This window comes from Macaca mulatta, chromosome 13, assembly GCF_049350105.2.
Source record: "Macaca mulatta isolate MMU2019108-1 chromosome 13, T2T-MMU8v2.0, whole genome shotgun sequence".
NCBI lineage: Eukaryota > Metazoa > Chordata > Mammalia > Primates > Cercopithecidae > Macaca > Macaca mulatta.
Window position 1 is genome coordinate 54,840,938 of NC_133418.1, and position 18,939 is coordinate 54,859,876.

General features: G+C 40.4%; 1 protein-coding gene and 1 non-coding gene across 3 annotated transcripts; both read right to left on the reverse strand.

Annotated features, from left to right (window-relative positions):
* Positions 1-1,744: 1,744 nt before the first annotated feature.
* LOC114672043 (small nucleolar RNA U13) lies at positions 1,745-1,848 on the reverse strand. Its single transcript, XR_003722242.1, has one exon. It is a non-coding gene; the product is annotated as a small nucleolar RNA U13 (small nucleolar RNA).
* Positions 1,849-7,858: 6,010 nt separating this feature from the next.
* SNRNP27 (small nuclear ribonucleoprotein U4/U6.U5 subunit 27) lies at positions 7,859-18,497 on the reverse strand. Of its 2 annotated transcripts, XR_001439130.3 has the most exons (7): positions 18,428-18,490; positions 17,262-17,382; positions 16,083-16,195; positions 15,178-15,257; positions 9,830-9,894; positions 8,660-8,831; positions 7,859-8,573 (listed from the first exon to the last, which is right to left on the reverse strand). XR_001439130.3 is itself a non-coding variant. In NM_001194069.2 (6 exon segments), coding segments are annotated over 6 exon segments (468 nt in total). In that variant the 5' UTR covers positions 18,462-18,497; the 3' UTR covers positions 7,875-8,776.
* Positions 18,498-18,939: the final 442 nt, after the last annotated feature.

The window sequence follows — 18,939 nt, forward strand, 5'->3', positions numbered from 1 at the left end:
CCAAGACCTGTCCCCGGGGAAAACTTCCGGGGACCTGCCAGGCGTCCCTCGAATGGAAGGCTGGCACCTCGCGTCGCCTGGGCGCTCTGCGCCGCTTGGGTTCGGGGCCGGAGCCCTGGGTCTGGTGGCCGCGGCCCTGGAGGTTCTGGGCTTCGCGGAACTCCGGCTGGCGAGGGCCCAGCCGCGAATCATCCCGGAGAGCGGTGTAGGATAGTGGCCGGTGAGCCGGGAGCTCGGGCAGGCGCCACGTGGCTGCTGCGGGGCTTGAGAAGAAAAGCCTGGCGGTTGTTAAATGCTTGCCGCCTGGCGTTTTTTCTGCCCTCAAGAAAGAGCTGGAATCGGGCTCCAATATACAGCATTGAGCTCATGCGCCTTTTCCGCACCCCCTCCATCCCCGGGAAATGATGGAATAATTAATTCCTTTCACGCGAGTGGGTTTTTAAAGCTGAGACTTTGTGAACCTACAGAATGGCATTAAACTCTAAGATTCTTTGACTTAAATCTCTTTTAGGGTTTTCCCCTCCCTTTTAATTCTAGATGAAGGCACTCACAAGATTATTGGGGGTTTTTTGTTTTTTTTGTTTTGAAAGGGAGTTTTGCTCTTGTCGGCCAGGCTGGAGTGCAATGGCGCAATCTCGGCTCACGGCAACCTCCTTCTCCCGCCCGGTTCAAGCGATTCTCCTGCCTCAATCTCCTGAGTAGCTGGGATTACTGGTGCCCACCACCACGCCCAGCTTATTTTTGTATTTTTAGTAGAGACGAGATTTCACTATGTTGCCCAGGCTGGTCTCGAACTCTGACCTCAGGTGATCCACCAGCCTCGGCCTCCCAAAGTGCTGGCATTTCAGGCCTGAGCCACCGCGCCTGGCCAAGAATACTCTTTAAGATGTCTGCAAATGGTGTGTTTCCGCATGGGGTGGTACCAATATAAATGCTTAATAGAATGTTATGTATAGAAAACTAAAAAGTTTAAAGATTGTTCCCTAAACCTATCAAAATTTTTGAGATGAAAGCTATATGGCAAACCAAGCTACACTGCCAATGTCCTGACAGACAGCTCCAATTTTAAAAGTAGAAATGAAGTTCTTGGTAGGTTGAGTCCCCAAAATACAAATGAGTAAAGCATGAACATATTTCTTTTTTTTTTTAAGTTTATTATTGTTGCCAATATATAATAGCTTACTATGTGTAGGCATCATACCTACATTATCTCTAATCTTCAACATAGCTCCATGAGGTAGGTTGTGTTAATTACATTTTGCAAGTGAAGAAACTGAGGCCCAGGGAGGCTAAATGATTTTCCTTGTCATGCATTCAGCTGCAGACATGGAAACTGAATCTAGGTCTATCTCACCCAGAGCCCAAATTACCAATCCTCCTGTTGGTAGTTGTATAAAGACAAGGTGGTTTAAACAGATTTCCAGACTGAGTCACAAAACACTGACAACTCAAGTACTGAAGAAAAAGACAAAGGTGTAAATGTAATTATGGTAGGAAATGTTAAACATGTATTTTTTAATGGTCCACAAACCCACTAAAATTAAATCAACTCAATAAATAGAATAAACATGTAGTAAATCATGCCTGACATATAGGCATATTCTGGTTTCAGTGGTTAACTGGATCTAAAAACTGATTCTTTAGGAAAATACTAATGAAATACACATACTGTAGGTAAAGGTTTTCAAGGTACAATACAAAGTTGGAAATGAAGGTAGAAATATAACAGTATTTTTTTTCTCCCCATCAGACAGGTAATGTGCCAATGCTGTAACAAGCTCTTTGGGGGGCACGTCTCACACATGAATGGGAACACCTAATTACTATGTTTATGAACTACAAAAGGATCTAACAGTTTTTAAAGAGTATTTTTAAATTGCATGTTATTTGTAAAACAAACTTGAAAATCATAAGTGCAATTCTACTAAAGTACCCAAAGCGATTAATACTAAAAATGCTTTGATTTCTTTATCCTAACATTTTGGATTTTGTGTATATTTATATTTTCTCTTTGATTTTATTACAAACATTTGGCATATGTCTCTATTCTCTTACTCTCAACTCTTTATTTTAACCAAGTCCTATTTCAGTATCATGACCCTTCCTCTACCATCACCCTGACTGGAAAGTCACACTTGTGTTTTAAAAAGGGGGAGAAAAGGTTGAAATCTGAGCCAGAAACAGCAAATAATTTAAATGCCAACAAGTCTAACTTAGACTCCAAACAAAAATACTACATTATATAAAAATTAGAGAATCAGACTAAAGAATAGACCATGTTCGTTCCTTGGTGGTGGACGCCAATTATCAATTAGCCAGCAACACCAACTAGGAATTAGTATAACGAAGACCTTCAAAGGGTATTTGGTGCCATCTACTGGAAATGAAGTAGTAAGTATAAAGCAAAGGTTTTGAGATTCGGAGTTTCCCAGAAATTATTTTACACAAATGTATGGGATGACCAGTTAATTAAGAAAACCTGAAAGTATAAGTCTTGAAGAAAGAACTGAGAATCCTAAGATAATGAAAAAGTGGTGACTTTCAATACCTAGTGCCTCAAAGGCATGATATAAGCATTGACTGACTGAGAATCACAGTTCCAAACATAGAAGTTGTGAATTCTAGGATGTTTGAACCTGAGTTTTACGACCAGAACTTTAAATAAAAAGCTATGTGTAATAACATAAACATGGGATGGCAATAGTTTATATCTCTGAGCATATATCAAGATAAACTAATTGAGATATACCTTGAAAATGGGGAATTACAAAGACCTAAAATATTAGACTTGTCAGATAATCTTTACTGCCAAGTAAATCTCTGCCCAGTCTCCTCTGGGGGGCTCCTACTCCAGATGGGCACAGGACAGTATATTAAGAGGTAAATGCCAATACTGAACAAGCAGCAGGCTCATCACACACTATGGAGTTCTTTGCCGGAGATGCCGCTTCAGAGAGCACCCCAGAGTGGCAGGGAAGACAACTGTTACGGTATTATAATCCTGAAGTGCTTAAAAAGTTCTATCACTATGAGAATTAAAGCCCCCTATTTATAACTGAGTTTGATACCTAACTACTATGACATTAAAATAAATTTTGCCTCATAAGGTTTTGAGGAATTGATTTTGTTCCTTGAAGTATAAATCAGGATTTCAAGTTTCTGCTTCAATAGTATCATCTCTTTCTTTGTGGCTACTTTGGACACACTAATATGATACCTAACATCATAATAGTAAATTTTAAAAACCTTTAAAAACTCTGCTTTGCAAAAATTAGTCACTGTACAAATCTGTGATTTAGAAAATGAGGCACTGGCCAGGGACTGTGACTCATGCCTGTAATCCCAGCATTTTGGGAGTCTGAAATGGGAGGATCACTTGAGCTCAGGAGTTCAAGACCAGACTGGACAACATAGTGAGACCTCATCTCTATTCAGAAAATAAATTAGCTGGGTGTGGTGGTGCAGCCTGTAGTCCCAGCTACTTGGGAGGCTGAGGCAGGAGGACTGTTTGAGCCCAGGAAGTTGAGGCTCCAGTGAGCTGTGATCACACCACACAGCACTCCAGCCAGAGCGGTTCAAAAAGAAAAAAAAGGCAATGGCTAAACTGTCATATGTACATCACACAAAACACTATGCAGCAGCTTTTTAAAAGGTAGACTTACATATACTGGCAAGAAAAGATCCCCAAGGCACAGTGTTGAGTAAATACATTGTAAAATAACCCTTACAGCATTTTCTTTTTAAAGGCCCAAACTATGTATTTTCCCAATTTCCTACTCTGTTATATACATAGAGGCATGGAAAAAAGATACAAAGCAAAGGATCAGCAATAAGAATGGGCAATATCAGCCGGGCGCGGTGGCTCAAGCCTGTAATCCCAGCACTTTGGGAGGCCGAGACGGGTGGATCACGAGGTCAGGAGATCGAGACCATCCTGGCTAACACGGTGAAACCCCGTCTCTACTAAAAAATACAAAAACTAGCCGGGCGAGGTGGCGGGCGCCTATAGTCCCAGCTACTCCGGAGGCTGAGGCAGGAGAATGACGTGAACCCGGGAGGCAGAGCTTGCAGTGAGCGGAGATGGGGCCACTGCACTCCAGCCTGGGCGACAGAGCGAGACTCCTTCTCAAAAAAAAAAAAAAAGAATGGGCAATATCATTCTGAGTACTGTTCGAAAGGAGTTTAGCTTTGTCACAATGTTTTAAGACTGTTACAAGAAAGAGGCTTGCCACAAATGATATTTCCTAAATGAAAAAAAAAATGTAATATTTAACTTTTCTTCTGTTGAAGCAAGATAAGTGAACTGCATATATCAAAAATAAGATTTTCTTACTTTACAGGAAAGAAGAACTGAGATCCTGTGTTTTGAATGCAAGTTAAATACAAAATAAAGTACTTGGGTAACTAAAGGTAATCAGATGTAAACTGAAGATCAGGGGACTCGGTTAGTGAAAAAAGGTTACAGAACTATATTCACGAATTCAAGACATGCATTGAGTGTTGTACTCTGTGCCAGCCACTGTGTCGTGCTGGGGCTGCAGAGCTAACCAGACAGATGCCCCACTTCTCCGAGCTTGCTGTCTAATGGAAGAACCAGACAATAATAAAAGAATATAGAGTATGTCAGGCAGTGATAAATGCGGTGAAGACAAGTAAAGGAGGGTTTGGAGAGCCACATGGAGAAACTGGAACCCTCATATATTGTAAATGGGACTATAAAATAGTGCAGCAGCTTTGAAAGACAGTTTGACAGTGCTTTATGTTTAAGTCAAACATAGTTTCCATATGACTTGGTAATTCCACTCTCTTGAGCATACTCCCAAGAGAACTGAAAATATGTTCACTCTAAAACTTGTATACAAATGTTCTGGCACCATTTCTTTCTCTCTTTTTTTTTTCTGAGATGGAGTCTTGCTCTGTAGCCCAGGCTGGAGTGCAATGGTGTGATCTCTGCTTACTACAACCTCTGCCTCCCAGGTTCAAGCAATTCTCCTGCCTCAGCCTCCCAAGTAGCTGGGATTACAGGCACACGCCACCATGTCTGGCTAATTTTTGTATTTTTAGTACAGATGGAGTTTCACCATGTTGGCCAGGCTGGTCTTGAACTCCTGACCTCAAGTGATCTGCCCACCTCGGCCTCCCAAAGTGCTGGGATTACTGGTGTCAGCCACTGCGCCCGGCCATGGCACCATTATTTCTTAATAGTCACTAAGTGAAAACAACTCACATGCCCATCAACTGATGAATTATAAACCCAAATGTGGTATAAATAGAGAATGGAATATTATTTGGAGACAAAAAAAATGATGGATGTACTGATACATGCTACAACACAGAGGAACTTTGAAAACACTATGCTAAATGAGAGAAGCCAGACACAAAAGGCTACATATTGTATTATTCCATTTATATGAAATGTTCAGAATAGGTACATCTGTAGAGACAGGAAATACATTAGTGGATTCTAGGGATGGGGGGGATGAGGAGTGATTATTAATGGATATGAGGTTTCTTTCTGGAGTTATGAAAACATTCTGGAATTAGGAATGATGGATGCGTAACTCTGTGTATATTAAAAACCACTGAATTGTAAACTTTAGAAGGGTAAATTTTACGGTATATAAATTTAATCTCAACTTTTTAAAGGTTAAAAAAAAAGAGTAAAGCAGAGTGCAGAGATAGGGAAGAAAGTTTGCTATTTTGGATACGGTGGTCAGGAATGACCTTAGTTTGAGCAGCGATCTGAACAACGTAAAGAAGCTACTTGTGCAAATCAAGGAGGTGGGGGAACATTTCAGAAGGAAGAAAGAGCAAGTGAGAAGACTCTGGGAGTAGACACATGCCTGTTTTGAAAGAACAGCAAGGAGGCTGGCCAGTGTAGCTCAGTGCAGTGAGCAAGGGAGTGAGGCTGTGGAAAGCCAGGGTCTAGGTCATGTGGAGGCTCTGTAGACCACACTGAGGACTGGACTTCATTCTAAATGATTAATAAAAAAATATCACTGGAGCCAGGAGAAATATGACTAGTTGCACATTTAATTAATTTAGAGACAAAATCTTGTTCTGTTGCCCAGGCCGGAATACAGTGGTAAGATCTTGGCTCGCTGCAGCCTCTGCCTCCAGAGTTCAAGCAATTCTCCTGCCCCAGCCTCCCGAGTAGCTGGGATTACAGGTGCATGCCACCACGCCCAGCTAATTTTTGAATATTTAGTAGAGACAGGGTTTCACCACATTGGCCAGACTGGTCTCAAACTCCTGACCTCAAGTGATCCGCCGGTCTCAGTCTCACAAAGAGCTGGGATTACAGGCATGAGCCACCAGACCCAGCCTTGATATACATTTTAAAAGGTTCCTCTCTGATACTGGGTGAAGAATAAACAGCACCAACAGTGGAAGGAGGGAGACTTGTTAGGAGGCTACTGCAGTAGTCCAGGCAAGAGAGATGGCTTAGGTTATCATAGGTGGTGAAAAGTGGTCCAATTCAAAATGTACTCTGATGTTAAAGCCAAAAGAATCAGCTAATGAATCAGATGTAAGACATAAAATAAAGGAGTCAAAGACAACCCCAAGGACCATGGTCTGAACAAGGGAGTGAATGAAAGGGCCATTTACTGTGATGGGAAAGCCTCAAAAAAGAAAGCCTCAAAAAAGTTCAGTTAATCTTAAATTTGAGGTGCCTAATAGTCTAGCTGCATATACGTGATTGTAATTCAGTAAAATGGTCTGACTGGAGGAGTATAAATTTGAGAGCCATGGCAGAAGGTGTTTGAAGCCACACAAATGGACAGTTCACCAAAGAAGAGATTGGAGAGTTCAAGAACTGAGCCCTGAAGCTCTTATCATTTAGACACTGAGAAAACCTGGCTCAATTTACATCCCCTATGAGGATGAGCCTCTTAGAGGAAGAATACAAGGATGCTGCACTTTGGTTATTCTTCCAGAATTAGATGATCTAATGGATAAAAGTTCCTTCAAACCAAGACTTTTAGGATCAAAGGTATCTTTTCTTGATTTTTCAAAGATTTCCTCTTCCTCTATTTCTTTAGTGTTAGCTCACAGAGAGCAGATCTGTTGACCTACTAGATTCTCTCAGATTATTTATCTGCAAAGTATGCTGCCTTAAGGATTTCAAGTCAAATCTCTAGCAACACAATTTTACAGGTACCGATAAGAAACCATCAAAAGATGTATAAGATGTACGTAAACAAAGACTAGGTGCAGAACAGTATGAAGAGTTTGCTTCTATCTTTATGTATAAGATATATATATAAAAATATATGGTTGTGTATATGTGGAATATCTCTGAAAGGATATACAATTAATGCATCACTAGATATCCTTTGTATCATCTGAATTGTGTTCCGCATTTGTAGTACTTACTCAGAAAAATAAGTTAAAATCTAGCCACACAGCCTCAACTACCAGCAAAGTCTACAACAGAATGGGTGATGGTTATTATCTTCAATATAAAAAGAGTGTTCTTCAAATGAAAAAAAGAAAAGTTTGACAAAAGACAAATATTAATAGATCCAAGATTTAAAATTAGCATGTCACAAAAGAAATATGGCTAATACATTTAAAAAATATTCATCCTCCCTAGAAATGAAACAAAAACACAAAACCAAATAGTACCATTATTTTACCCATCAGGTAGGAAACTTTAAAACAAATTTTACACTTAATATTTGTACATGTGTCTGAAACATGAATGCTCATACTTTACTGGATAGAGTTGGTTGTTACCTTCTAGCCAGAGATACCAAACGTCTTAAAACATGTATACATAGCCCTTTTAATCTCACTCAGCAATGCCACGTCTAAGTATGGAGCCTGAGGAAATAATGAAACATACAAAAATATGTATGTAATGGAGATAGAGTAGTCACAGTTTTAATTATATGGCAAGTCATGGGAGGCAAGCCAATGTTTACCAATAAAACATTAGTTAATAAATTATGATACAACCAAGTAGCTACTAAAAGCTAAGTTTCCAAAGAATATTTAAAAGTACTTTTTAAATGTTCACAGTACATGGGAGAAAAAAGGGTTAAAGAAAGAACTGCATACATATTCTGATCTCATGGATGGGATTAACCCAAAGAAGCCTGGAAAGACATATACCAAAATGTTGAAATTGATTTTTTCTGGGAGTAGATAACAGGTGATTTTCTGCTTTTCTTTTACTTTTTGGTTTCTCTCAGGTCTTTTGTTTTGCATGTAACGCTTTTTATACTTGGGGAGAGAACCATAAATGGCATTTTTTTGGGGGGGACCATAGAAGACAGAAAAATCTAGTTATGCTTTTTCATTCTTCCCATTTTTAAACTACTAACAATCAATATACTTAAATCTATGCATGAAAAAAAAAGAAAATGTCTAGGGAGATTCGTTAGTAATAAAAAATATTTATCAAATCTAAAAGGGTAGAAATACTGCTTTATTGGATAAACTTACTTCCAAATTACTTTCATGTTTTTTAAGAAGTCCTAATGAGCATTCAAGAAGAAAACATATACTGCTTCCACAGGAATAAGGACAAATAAAATGGGGTTGACGCCTGCCACAAATGATATTTCCTAAAAGAAAAAAATGTAATATTTAACCTTTCTTCTGTTGAGGCAAGGTAAATTAACTGCATACATCATAAATAAGATTTTCTTACTTTACAAGAAGGGAGAACTGAGATCCTGTTTTTTGAATGCAAGTTAAATACAAAATACAAAATCCACTCTCTGACCAAGATGAGGGGAAAAAATATTATCCTTCAACATTTCAATTCTCATGCAATGAAATCCAAAGGTCTGTTGAATCCACCTTTTCGATTCATGTACTGCCTGTGATGAGAAGAGAAAATTCATTGTTTATTTTTTTAATCCTATACTCTTCTTATAAAAAAAAAAAACATGTTTCAGAGATTAAACCTATAAACCATCTTTATAATAGCAAAGTCTAGGGTAGAAACTATTCAAGGTAATTTAATGTATATTTAGAGATTATTTTACTTTCAAAATAAACCAAAGACTTTCAGATTTCTTTTAACTCCAAATAGCAGTATGGAAGTTTAATTTTGAAATTATTTGAGAAGATTCTACGGACTTAAAAAAAATCAATTGAAAATCCTTATTTATTTTAGGTAATAAGAAACAGGTAATTTAGAAATAGAGAGGAGTTCCAAAACAGGCACCCATTAAGCCAATTCAATTGCACACTGTAATGATTCTCCCCATAAGACCTTATTTGAAGGTAATTTTACAAAAGATTGTCCAAAATGATCCTAGTACCTTAGCTTATAGCATTTTCAATCACATGATTCATAATCTAAATTAACTGGACTATTAATCTTTTATCAGTGATAAAGTTAGAGAGAAAGGCAATGTTTGAAAATATCTTGACTTTTTCATTAAGAATTCATGTATGGATTGGTTTGTTCCAAAACTGTGGTACAAATAAAATATGCCTATACGTAACAGAAGAATATATTTACAGTTGAAATCATTACATAATCAATCTAGTTCAGGAGGGATCTATTTTATACCTAAATTATACTGAAATCAAAGCCCATAGACTTGAAATTATGCTTTTCTGAGGAAATTACTATCTATAGTCCTAAAATATTTAAGCCAACTACCCTCTCTCTCTAATAGCTATTAGCTCACATGTAAATGGGAAAACAATTTTAACATGCCAGAATATAAGCAATGAAGATAATATTTCATTCAAACAAGGAACTGTATGGAAAACTGCTACATTTCCTACAAACGTGATTATCCCATAATAAAGTTCTAAGTACAAAACTGATTAGTTCAAACATAATAATGGGGGCCATGCATACCTGTACTTCCTCTTCTGAGAGACATTTATGGCATAGGCATTTACAGAGCCATCCACTTTCTTACCCTGAAGAAAAACAATAAACAAATAACAAACAAAAAACCAGGGAGGATACATTAAATCAGGACATATGAAAGCAGGTGTGGTGGCAGTGGCATGTACCTGTACTCCCAGCTACTTGGGGGCAGGCTAAGGTGGGAGGATTGCTTGAATCCAGGAGTTTGGGACTGCAAGGAGCCATGATCACACCAATCCAATGCACTCCAGCCTGGGCAACTGAGCATGATCCACTCTCAAAAAAAAAAAAAAAAAAAAAGAAGAAGAAAGAAGGAGGAAGAGGGAAGTGGGGGAGAAGGGGGGAAGAGGGGGAGGAGGAAGAGAAGGAGAAGCAGCAGAAGAAGCGGCAGCAGCAGTGGAAGAAGCAGAAACAGCAGCAGCAGCAGCAGCAGCAGAAGCCAAGAGCAGCAGCAGCAGCAGCAGCAGCAGCAGCAGCAGAAGCCAAGAGCAGCAGCAGCAGCAGCAGCAGCAGCAGAAGCCAAGAGCAGCAGCAGCACAAGAAGCAGGAGCAGAAGCAGAAACAGAAGGAGCAGCAGCAGCAAGAGCAGCAGCAGCAGCGGAAGAAGAGGAAGGAGGAGGAGAAGGAAGGAGAATAAAGGAAGGAAGGAGGAAGGAGGAGGAGGAGAAGAGTCCAATGAGGGAGAGAGAATTTCCAGATCCTATGAACTCCCAAGCGGTACAACTCTCTGCTCACACTTTTACAATTGCACATAAGCAATTAATATTCAAACCAACAAACATTCACAGTGTATGTACTATGTGCAAGGCATGCTGAGAAAGTAGGGTAGCAGAATCTAATCTTTTCTGGTCAAAGAATACTTTGAAACCAGATAAAAGGTATAATCTCCAGAAAAACTCACATTTACACAAAATTTAACTTACAACCTTAGCTAATAATATTCTCATATCATGGCTGGAATGGTTGCCCTTGCAATTTTTTGTTCATTTTAAAAATTATTATTTTTTAGACACAGGGTCTTGCTGTCGCCAGGTTGGAGTGCAGTGGTGTGATCATAGCTCACTGCAGCCTCAAACTCCTGGGCTCAAGTGATCTTCCTGCCTCAGCTCCCGAGTAGCTGGGACTACAGGCACATGCCACCAATCTGGGCTAATTTTGAATTTTTTTTTTCCTGTAGAGATGGGATCTCACTATGTTGCCCAGGCTGGTCTTGAACTCTTGGTCTCAAGCAATTCTCCTGCATTGGCCTTCCAAAGTACTGGAATCCCAGGCATGAGCCATTGTGCCCAGCCCAATTTTGATCTTTAAATCAAGAATCAGAACAGAATAACAGACACAAATGCTAGGTTATGTGTCACTCCGTCTTGACCTTTCTGAATGTAGCACCCATTCTCTCTTTCACAAATTCTTGTTCAGGTCTTCTAATCCAGCCAAGTCAACTCAACATACCCACTTTCCCCCATGTTGTTCCTCATGCCTGAATTGCCTTCCCCGCCTCTAACTTGAACTATCTGGTTATTATCCATTGTTCAAGGCCCAATTCAAGCATTCCAGTTGCTAGGAAGTGCCATCTTCTCTAACTGCAGAAAAATGTTAACTGTGCTTTCCTCACAGTACCCTCTATTTTCTTTTCTTTTTTTTTTTTTTTTTGAGATGGAGACTTGCTCTGTCACCAGGCTGGAGTGCAGTGGCATGATCTCAGTTCACTGCAAACTCCACCTCCCGGGTTCAAGCGATTCTCCTGCTCAGCCTACCGAGTAGCTGGGACTAAAGGCATGCGCCACCACGCCCAGCTAATTTTTGTATTTTAAGTAGAGATGGGGTTTCACCATGTTGGCCAGGGTGGTCTTGATCTCTTGACCTTGTGATCCCACCCTGCCACCTCCCAAAGTGCTGGGATTACAGGCATGAGCTACCACACCCAGCCCAGTACCTTCCATTTTCTACCCTATAAAACCATGATGTACATCGTAAAGGTATTTTCCCTATGAGACTGCAAGCTTCTTGATGGAGGGATATGTCTGAGAGTCACCTTTGCATTCTTACATCCTAGGTAACTGCACTCCCAGGTATTCAGAAAATGACTTAGATGAGTATCATTAGTTAATGTCATGACACACACAAGTGACCCCCACCTCCTCCCTCTCCCATTACTACCTATGCAAGAGTAGCCTATCTGTGTAGTGTACTTAATTAGATATTGGTGTCAGGGCAAAAACTGATTCTGACCCACTGGCCAAAAGGCATACACAGATTAATATATATTTGAAGTGGGGCTAAAATAAATGTATTTGGTCTTACTTTTCTATATCTATTTTCATGTATTTTTTGGGGGGTGGAGGGTGAGTCCTCAACAAATTACTTGAGGTATATGATTTTGAACTCCCAATAATAGGAAGTAAGCATGACTGAGAAACTGGTCTTGGGCACAAAAAAGTAAATGATGATAACCTTTTTACAAAGTTCGATTCCTAAAGGTTAACTGATTTCTGGCAACTAGTTGCAGAGTTGCATATTATTAGTTCTATCCTCATTTATTTAAATGCTGGCATAGAAAATTATCCATTAATAAACAAAACCAAACTTTGAAACTTCCTAGAAGAATGTTATTGAAGTAATTGCAGTTTTAGCCATTATTTTCAATGGCAAAAACTGTAATTACTTTTGCACCAATCTAATAAAATGAAAGGGAAAAGCCAAGCACATTGCTGTGAGGCTACAGTCCCAGCTACTTGGAAGGCTGAGGCAAGAGGATTTCTTGAGCCAAGGAGTTTGAGTACAGCCTAGGCAACACAGGAAGGCTCCGTCTCTTCAAAAATAATAATAAAAAAAAATGGACTGAGGCAGGAGGATTTCTTGAGGTCATAAGTTCAAGACCAACCTAGGCAGCACAGCAAGACTCTATCTCTGCAAAAAATAAAAAAATTATCCTGGCGTGGCGGCATGTGCCTATACTCTCAGCTACTCCAGAGGCTAAGGTGGGGAAATTGCTTCAGCCCAGGAGGTCAGGCTGCAGTGAGCCATGATCATACCACTGTACTCCAGTATGGGTGACAAAACAAGAACCTGTCTAAAAAACTAAAAAATGAGGCTGGGTGCAGTGGCTCATGCCTGTAATCCTAGCACTTTGGGAAGCCAAGGCAGGTGGATCCCTTGAGGCCAGGAGTTCGAGACCAGCCTGGCCAACATGGCGAAATCCCATCTCTACTAAAAATACAAAAATTAGCCAGCCATGGTGGCGGCACCTGTAATCCCAGAAACTTGGGAGGCCGAGGCAGGGGAACTGGTTGAACCTGGGAGGTGGAGGTAGCAGTGAGCTGAGATGGCGCCACTGCACTCCAGCCTGGATGACAGAGCGACACTCTGTCTCAAAAAAATAAAATAAAATAAAATAAAAAATAATAAAAATAAAAAAATGAAAATACAATCAAATAGAAAGGAAAATGGGTGACTACACTGGCATATGAAGAGGTCCCACAATAGATCAATGATGAAACATCACAAGATACACATTACTTAAAAAGACAAATGAGCTGACTTTATAACTGATAGCCATGAAGCCAACTGCATATAAACTAAATTAACATCCTTGTAGATGTCATTTTAAAAAACTGACATCAATTAGTGTGACGGTACTCCATAATTTTTATAAGATCTATGACTTTTCACCTAATTTTTCTCTTATAAGCAAACATCCTCAACACTGACTACATTTAAGTGATGGGTGGCATCACCCTTAGATCTGACTTTCAGGAACTTCAAATCTGACATCAAACAACAGGAAAACCAAAAAACAAAGAAAATAATTCCATTTTCTTTGGGGAAAAAGTTCCCTCCTCATTCTTCTAAAGACAATAAAACTATAGTTGCTTTACTTTTAATGTATTTTTATTCACCCAACATATATATTAACAAATTTTCATTTATAAAATACTCTTTGGAAAAACAAATAAGGATTTAGGGCATTCAAAGGAAAAAAAGCTGATAAATAAACTTCATTAAATTCCAAAACAGAGTTCACATAACCATTGCAAGAATGAGAGCTTGCTCTTAATTTCTCACCTCAAAACAGTCATGCCTCAGTACTCCTAAGTTACACACTGTCATTTTAAAACATGTGAGCCCTACACAGTCACATTAGTTAGAAAGAAACTCTTAAAGCAACTGCGATTACCCCACTCCATTAGCAACTCAATGGAATACAAGACTTGGGAAAGTGGATTATTTTTGACAATTTTTTCTCAAACATCTCTATTTCCATTTGCAAAACTAAATGGAAAGACTTAAAATTCTAGAAAAGAGATTTTGAAAAATATATTGCTTTTTTTTCCACACACCCTCCCTCTCTCCATCTCCTCTCCTCTTTCTTCTTTCTATGCCTATCTCTCTCTTCCCCCATCTCTCTCTCTATGCTCTCCCTCCTCTACCTAATCCCTCCCTCTTTTTCCTCTTCCCTCATCTCTCTGCTATTATGAAGGCTAGACAGCATTCACTCCCCTATCCACCCTACTTCTAAGCTGTGAGACATGTATGCAGCTGCCCAATGTCATCTCTATCTGGCAGCTGGATTTTGTTCTTCCATTTCCCAGCAGTTCCCCTTCCAGAAACTCTGTTCCGGGTTAACTGTATCACTCAGGGTCCCAGCCTGACACCTGAGAGGCATTACTAACTACTCACTCCCACTTCCCCCAGCTCCTGAATCGTTCTCAACTCAATTCAGGCCTTCATCATCTTTCACTTGCACAAATCAGCAGTTCTCCCTGCCTCCAGTCTAACCCACCTCCCATCTGTCCTCCATGCTGCCCCCAGAGTTATTGTTCTAAAACACACATATAACCATGCCACTCCCTTATTTAAAAATCACTACTTCCTCTCCTCAACACCTAAAGAATCAACTCTGAATTCCTTAGCATGACTAAGGGCATCAAAAGCCCTCTGTAATTTGCCTCCTACCTCTATTTCTAGCCTAAGTCACTAGCCCATCAGCACTGCTTTATCCCCGGCAGAATTTGAAATTCCCACAATACACTGTGCTCCTTTACAGCTACATGGCATTTTCATGAGCTCTTCCCTTTACCTGAAATAATCATCTTCCTCTTTTTGTCTGATCACTTCTACTTGCCCTTTAAGATCTAACTCAAACATCGTCCCTGGCAACCACTCCCCGAATTCCAATGGCAGTTCACTATTTCCTCCTCTGTATTCTCAAAGTTCTTCAAACAGATAGTTACTGTCTTATAACCAAACACATTTGTATAAATGGAAAAGAACATGGAAAGTCAGGACAGTCATAACAGATTAATTCAAATGAGAATGTTGCACGTTTTACTTACTTTTGTGGAGTCAAAGGAGGCAAATCCCATTAACTTCATCATTTCTATTTCTTCCTCTGTTTTGCCCTCTAAGTCTTCCTCTGCAAAAATGAATAATTTTGTGAACTCTCTATCATTTCATATATATACATAAACAAAAAGAGAGGTGGTAACAGATTAATAGTCATTCCACCTCACTAGCAGAGAATACACAAAACAATTAGCTGAAGATGAGTCTAATGAAAAAATTCCTCTTACATTTGGACAGAATGTAACTTATGGTACAAAGAAAAAGTCCTCTCCTTGAAGCCTTTAGACAGGATTATCTTTTTAAAAAAATCTGGGTTTCATATTAAGGACTACCTTTAATATCAGGCATGACACTATCTAGTTCTGAAGATACTTCCAAAATAGAATATTCTCATGTTTGTAACTTCCCTTCTATATCAGGAGCACCACAGATAACCAGCAACTTGCTAGGGTGTAATTAAAATCTCATGCTGGGCACGATGGTTCATGCCTATAATCCCAGCACTTTGGGAGGCAGAGGCGGGAGGATCATCTGAGGTCAGGAGTTTGAGACCAGCCTGGCCAACATGGTGAGAACTCGTTTCTACTAAAAGTACAAAAATTAGCTGGCATAGTGGCGGGTGCCTGTAATTCCAACTACTCTGGGAGGCTGAGGCACGTGAATTCCTTGAACCTGGGAGGTGGCAGTTGCAGTGAGCCAAGATCGTGCCATTGCACTCCAATCTGAGTGACAAGAATGAAACTCTATCTCAAAAAATAAAAACAAAAAACTAAAAAACTCAAAACCATATGCAATGAGCATTATAAAAGGCTTAACATTTAAATGTTCAAAATTAAACTTTTATAATTTTATCATCACTGTACTTTTACTACAGTTATTTATCTAATAACATTACCAGTAATCTGCCGTTCTTTGCTCTTTGTTTCTTTTGTTTCTTTCTTTTCCTCATCTCTTCTTTCTTTCAGTCGAGAAGGGGAAGGAGATGTGGATCTATGTCGTCTTGGAGATCTAATATTTACAAGTAAAGATGTTAGAAACAGACATATCAACTTTGTATCAATCAGCACAGATATACATGAGCCGAGCTCCGCAGAACCACCAGTCATTCCCTATAGCAAAGTGAGGAAAAAGGTTCTGACAAGGCCTTGTTAACAAAAAAAATTTTAAATGTAGTTTACTGCTTAATCATCAGTTGCCTTCAGTACAATTAGAGCTAGAAAGCTTTCTGGAAGGCAGAAAAATGTAAATCCAGCACTTTGGAAAGCCGAGGCAGGAGGATGGCTTGAGCCTAGGAATTCAAGACCAGCCTGGGCAACACAGGGAGACCCTCTCTCTCTCTCTCAAAAAAACAAAAACAAAAACAAAAAAAGACTCAGAGCCCATTTCTGAAGTTCTTCCAAGATCATCCATTCTTGATTACATACTTGAATAAATCATTATCACCAAAAGTTAATAAAAAAGAAACAAAAGGCCGGGTGCAGTGGCTCGCGTCTGTAATCCCAGCACTCTGGGAGGCCGAGGTGGGTGGATCACCAGGTCAGGAGATCAAGACCATTCTGGCTAACACGTTGAAACCCCGTCTCTACTAAAAATACAAAAAAAAAAAAAAAAAAAAAATAGCCAGGTGTGGTGGCACATGCCTTGTAGTCCCCGCTACTCGGGAGGCTGAGGCAGGAGAATCGCTTGAACCAGGGGAGGCAGAGGTTGCAGTGAGCCGACGTTGCGCGGCTGCATTCCAGCCTGGGTGACAGAAGTGAGACTCCATCTCAAAAAAAAAAAAAAAAAAAGAAAGAAACAAAAATATAAAATACTTCTTCTTCTTGCCAAGCACCATGCTCTGTGGTTTGCATGCATTATTTCTTATTAACTCCTCAAGACAATTTTGCGATGTAGAGTACTATTAGTCCCATTTAACCAAGCTGAATGTTAGCTTTAGAATACGGTTGGATTAAGTTTCCTCCATTTCAGGAAACTGTAAATCCCCTTATAAGCGATCAAAACAAAGTTAAGAGCAGCGACCAGTTTCTTAGGGACTTTCGGTAAATAAAGCTCTTGGCTTATTTTCTACCCTTACCGGGAGCGTCTTCGGTGCGGGGATCGCGAACGGCTCCTTCTCCGATCTCTCTCCCGAGACCTGGACCTTTCTCGGCGCCTGCGTTCTCTCTCCCGGGATGTGGACCGGGAACGCCTACGTTCTAATGGAATCGCACACAAATTGCAGAACTGAAAATTACCTCAAATATCTAGAGCTGCACCGTCCAGTAGAAAAATAATGCAAACCATTACTAGTCACATTAAAAAGGTAAAAAGAGGCCAGTGGCTCACGCCTTTAATCCCAGCACTTTGTGAGGCCCAGGCGGGCGGATCACAAGGTCAGGAGTTCGAGACCAGCCTGGCCAATGCGGCGAAACCCCGTCTCTAACAAAAATACAAAAATTAGCCAGGCGTGGTGGCACGGACGGGTAATCCCAGCTACTAGGAAGGCTGAGGCAGAAGAATCGCTTGACCCCGGGAGGTGGAGGTTGCAGTGAGCTGAGATCGACAGAGCAAGACTCTGTCTCATTAAAAGTAAATAAATTGATTAAAAAGAAAAAAACCAACGAATCGGGGCAGAACCGAGGGTCTAAGTTAGATCTCCTGATGGAAGTCCAGCTTTCTTTACATCGCGCTGCCTCATTTATGGGGCTGGGAGCCAGAAAACATTACGAAGTGAGCTCCCAGGACTCAAAACTCTTAATATTGATTTCCCTGTAATGACTTGGGCAGGAATCTAACATTTATTAAGTATTTAAGAACTAGGCAGAATCACATACTGTATGTTATAGGGTGTGACATTAATTATCACATCAGTTTTTAAAAGTTGGCAATAGTACCCTCAATGACTAATTCTGGGAATTCGATTCAGAAAGGCTGAGTAGTGACTTGCCCACCGTCGCCCAGAAATTCAGCAAAGGAACTGAGGCCTAATTCTAAACCCACCGGCCACAGTGTAATAAAGGTTATTGTATGAAGGTGACAAAGACTTAATGAAACTAATTCAGAGACACTGCCTTCAAGCCGGAGGAGGTGGGCTGAAGAGGGAAGGGCCCAGGTCTACGTTCCTTTATCCACCCCTCGCTCTCCTCCTGGGGAAAAGAGCCCGCCTCTCTACTACCCGGCTACCAAAAACAAAACAAAATAAAACAAAAGGGACCGGCCTCCGACAGAGCCCCACATCCTCCGAAATGCTACAGGACTCACCCCTCCGTGGGGAGCGGCTACGACTGCGACCCATTTGGAGTCCCGCTTCCCGGAAACAACTGTGCAACAACTTCCGGGAGGGCCGGGAACCGAGCTTTTACCGCCGACCAGAAAACGTCAAAATGAGTCGCGAGGGTTCCGGTCTTCTTTTGTTCACGGTGGGCATTAAAACATGCGATTTGGTATTACTATAGAAATTCCTGGAAAATTCAGCCGTATACTCATTATCCTAACATATCTTTCATTTTTCCCCCCATTTTTGTCCACATGCACAAAATACAGGAAACCAATTGTAAACAGCAAACAGCTTATGTTTTTCCACATAACATTTATAAGCAGTGAATATACCAAAGTTCACCTTTTTTTTTTTTTTTTTTTTTGAGACAGAGTCTCGCTCTGTCGCCCAGGCTGGAGTGCAGTGGCGCGATCTCCGCTCACTGCAAGCTCCGCCTCCCGGGTTCACGCCATTCTCCTGCCTCAGCCTCCCGAGTAGCTGGGACTATAGGCGCCCG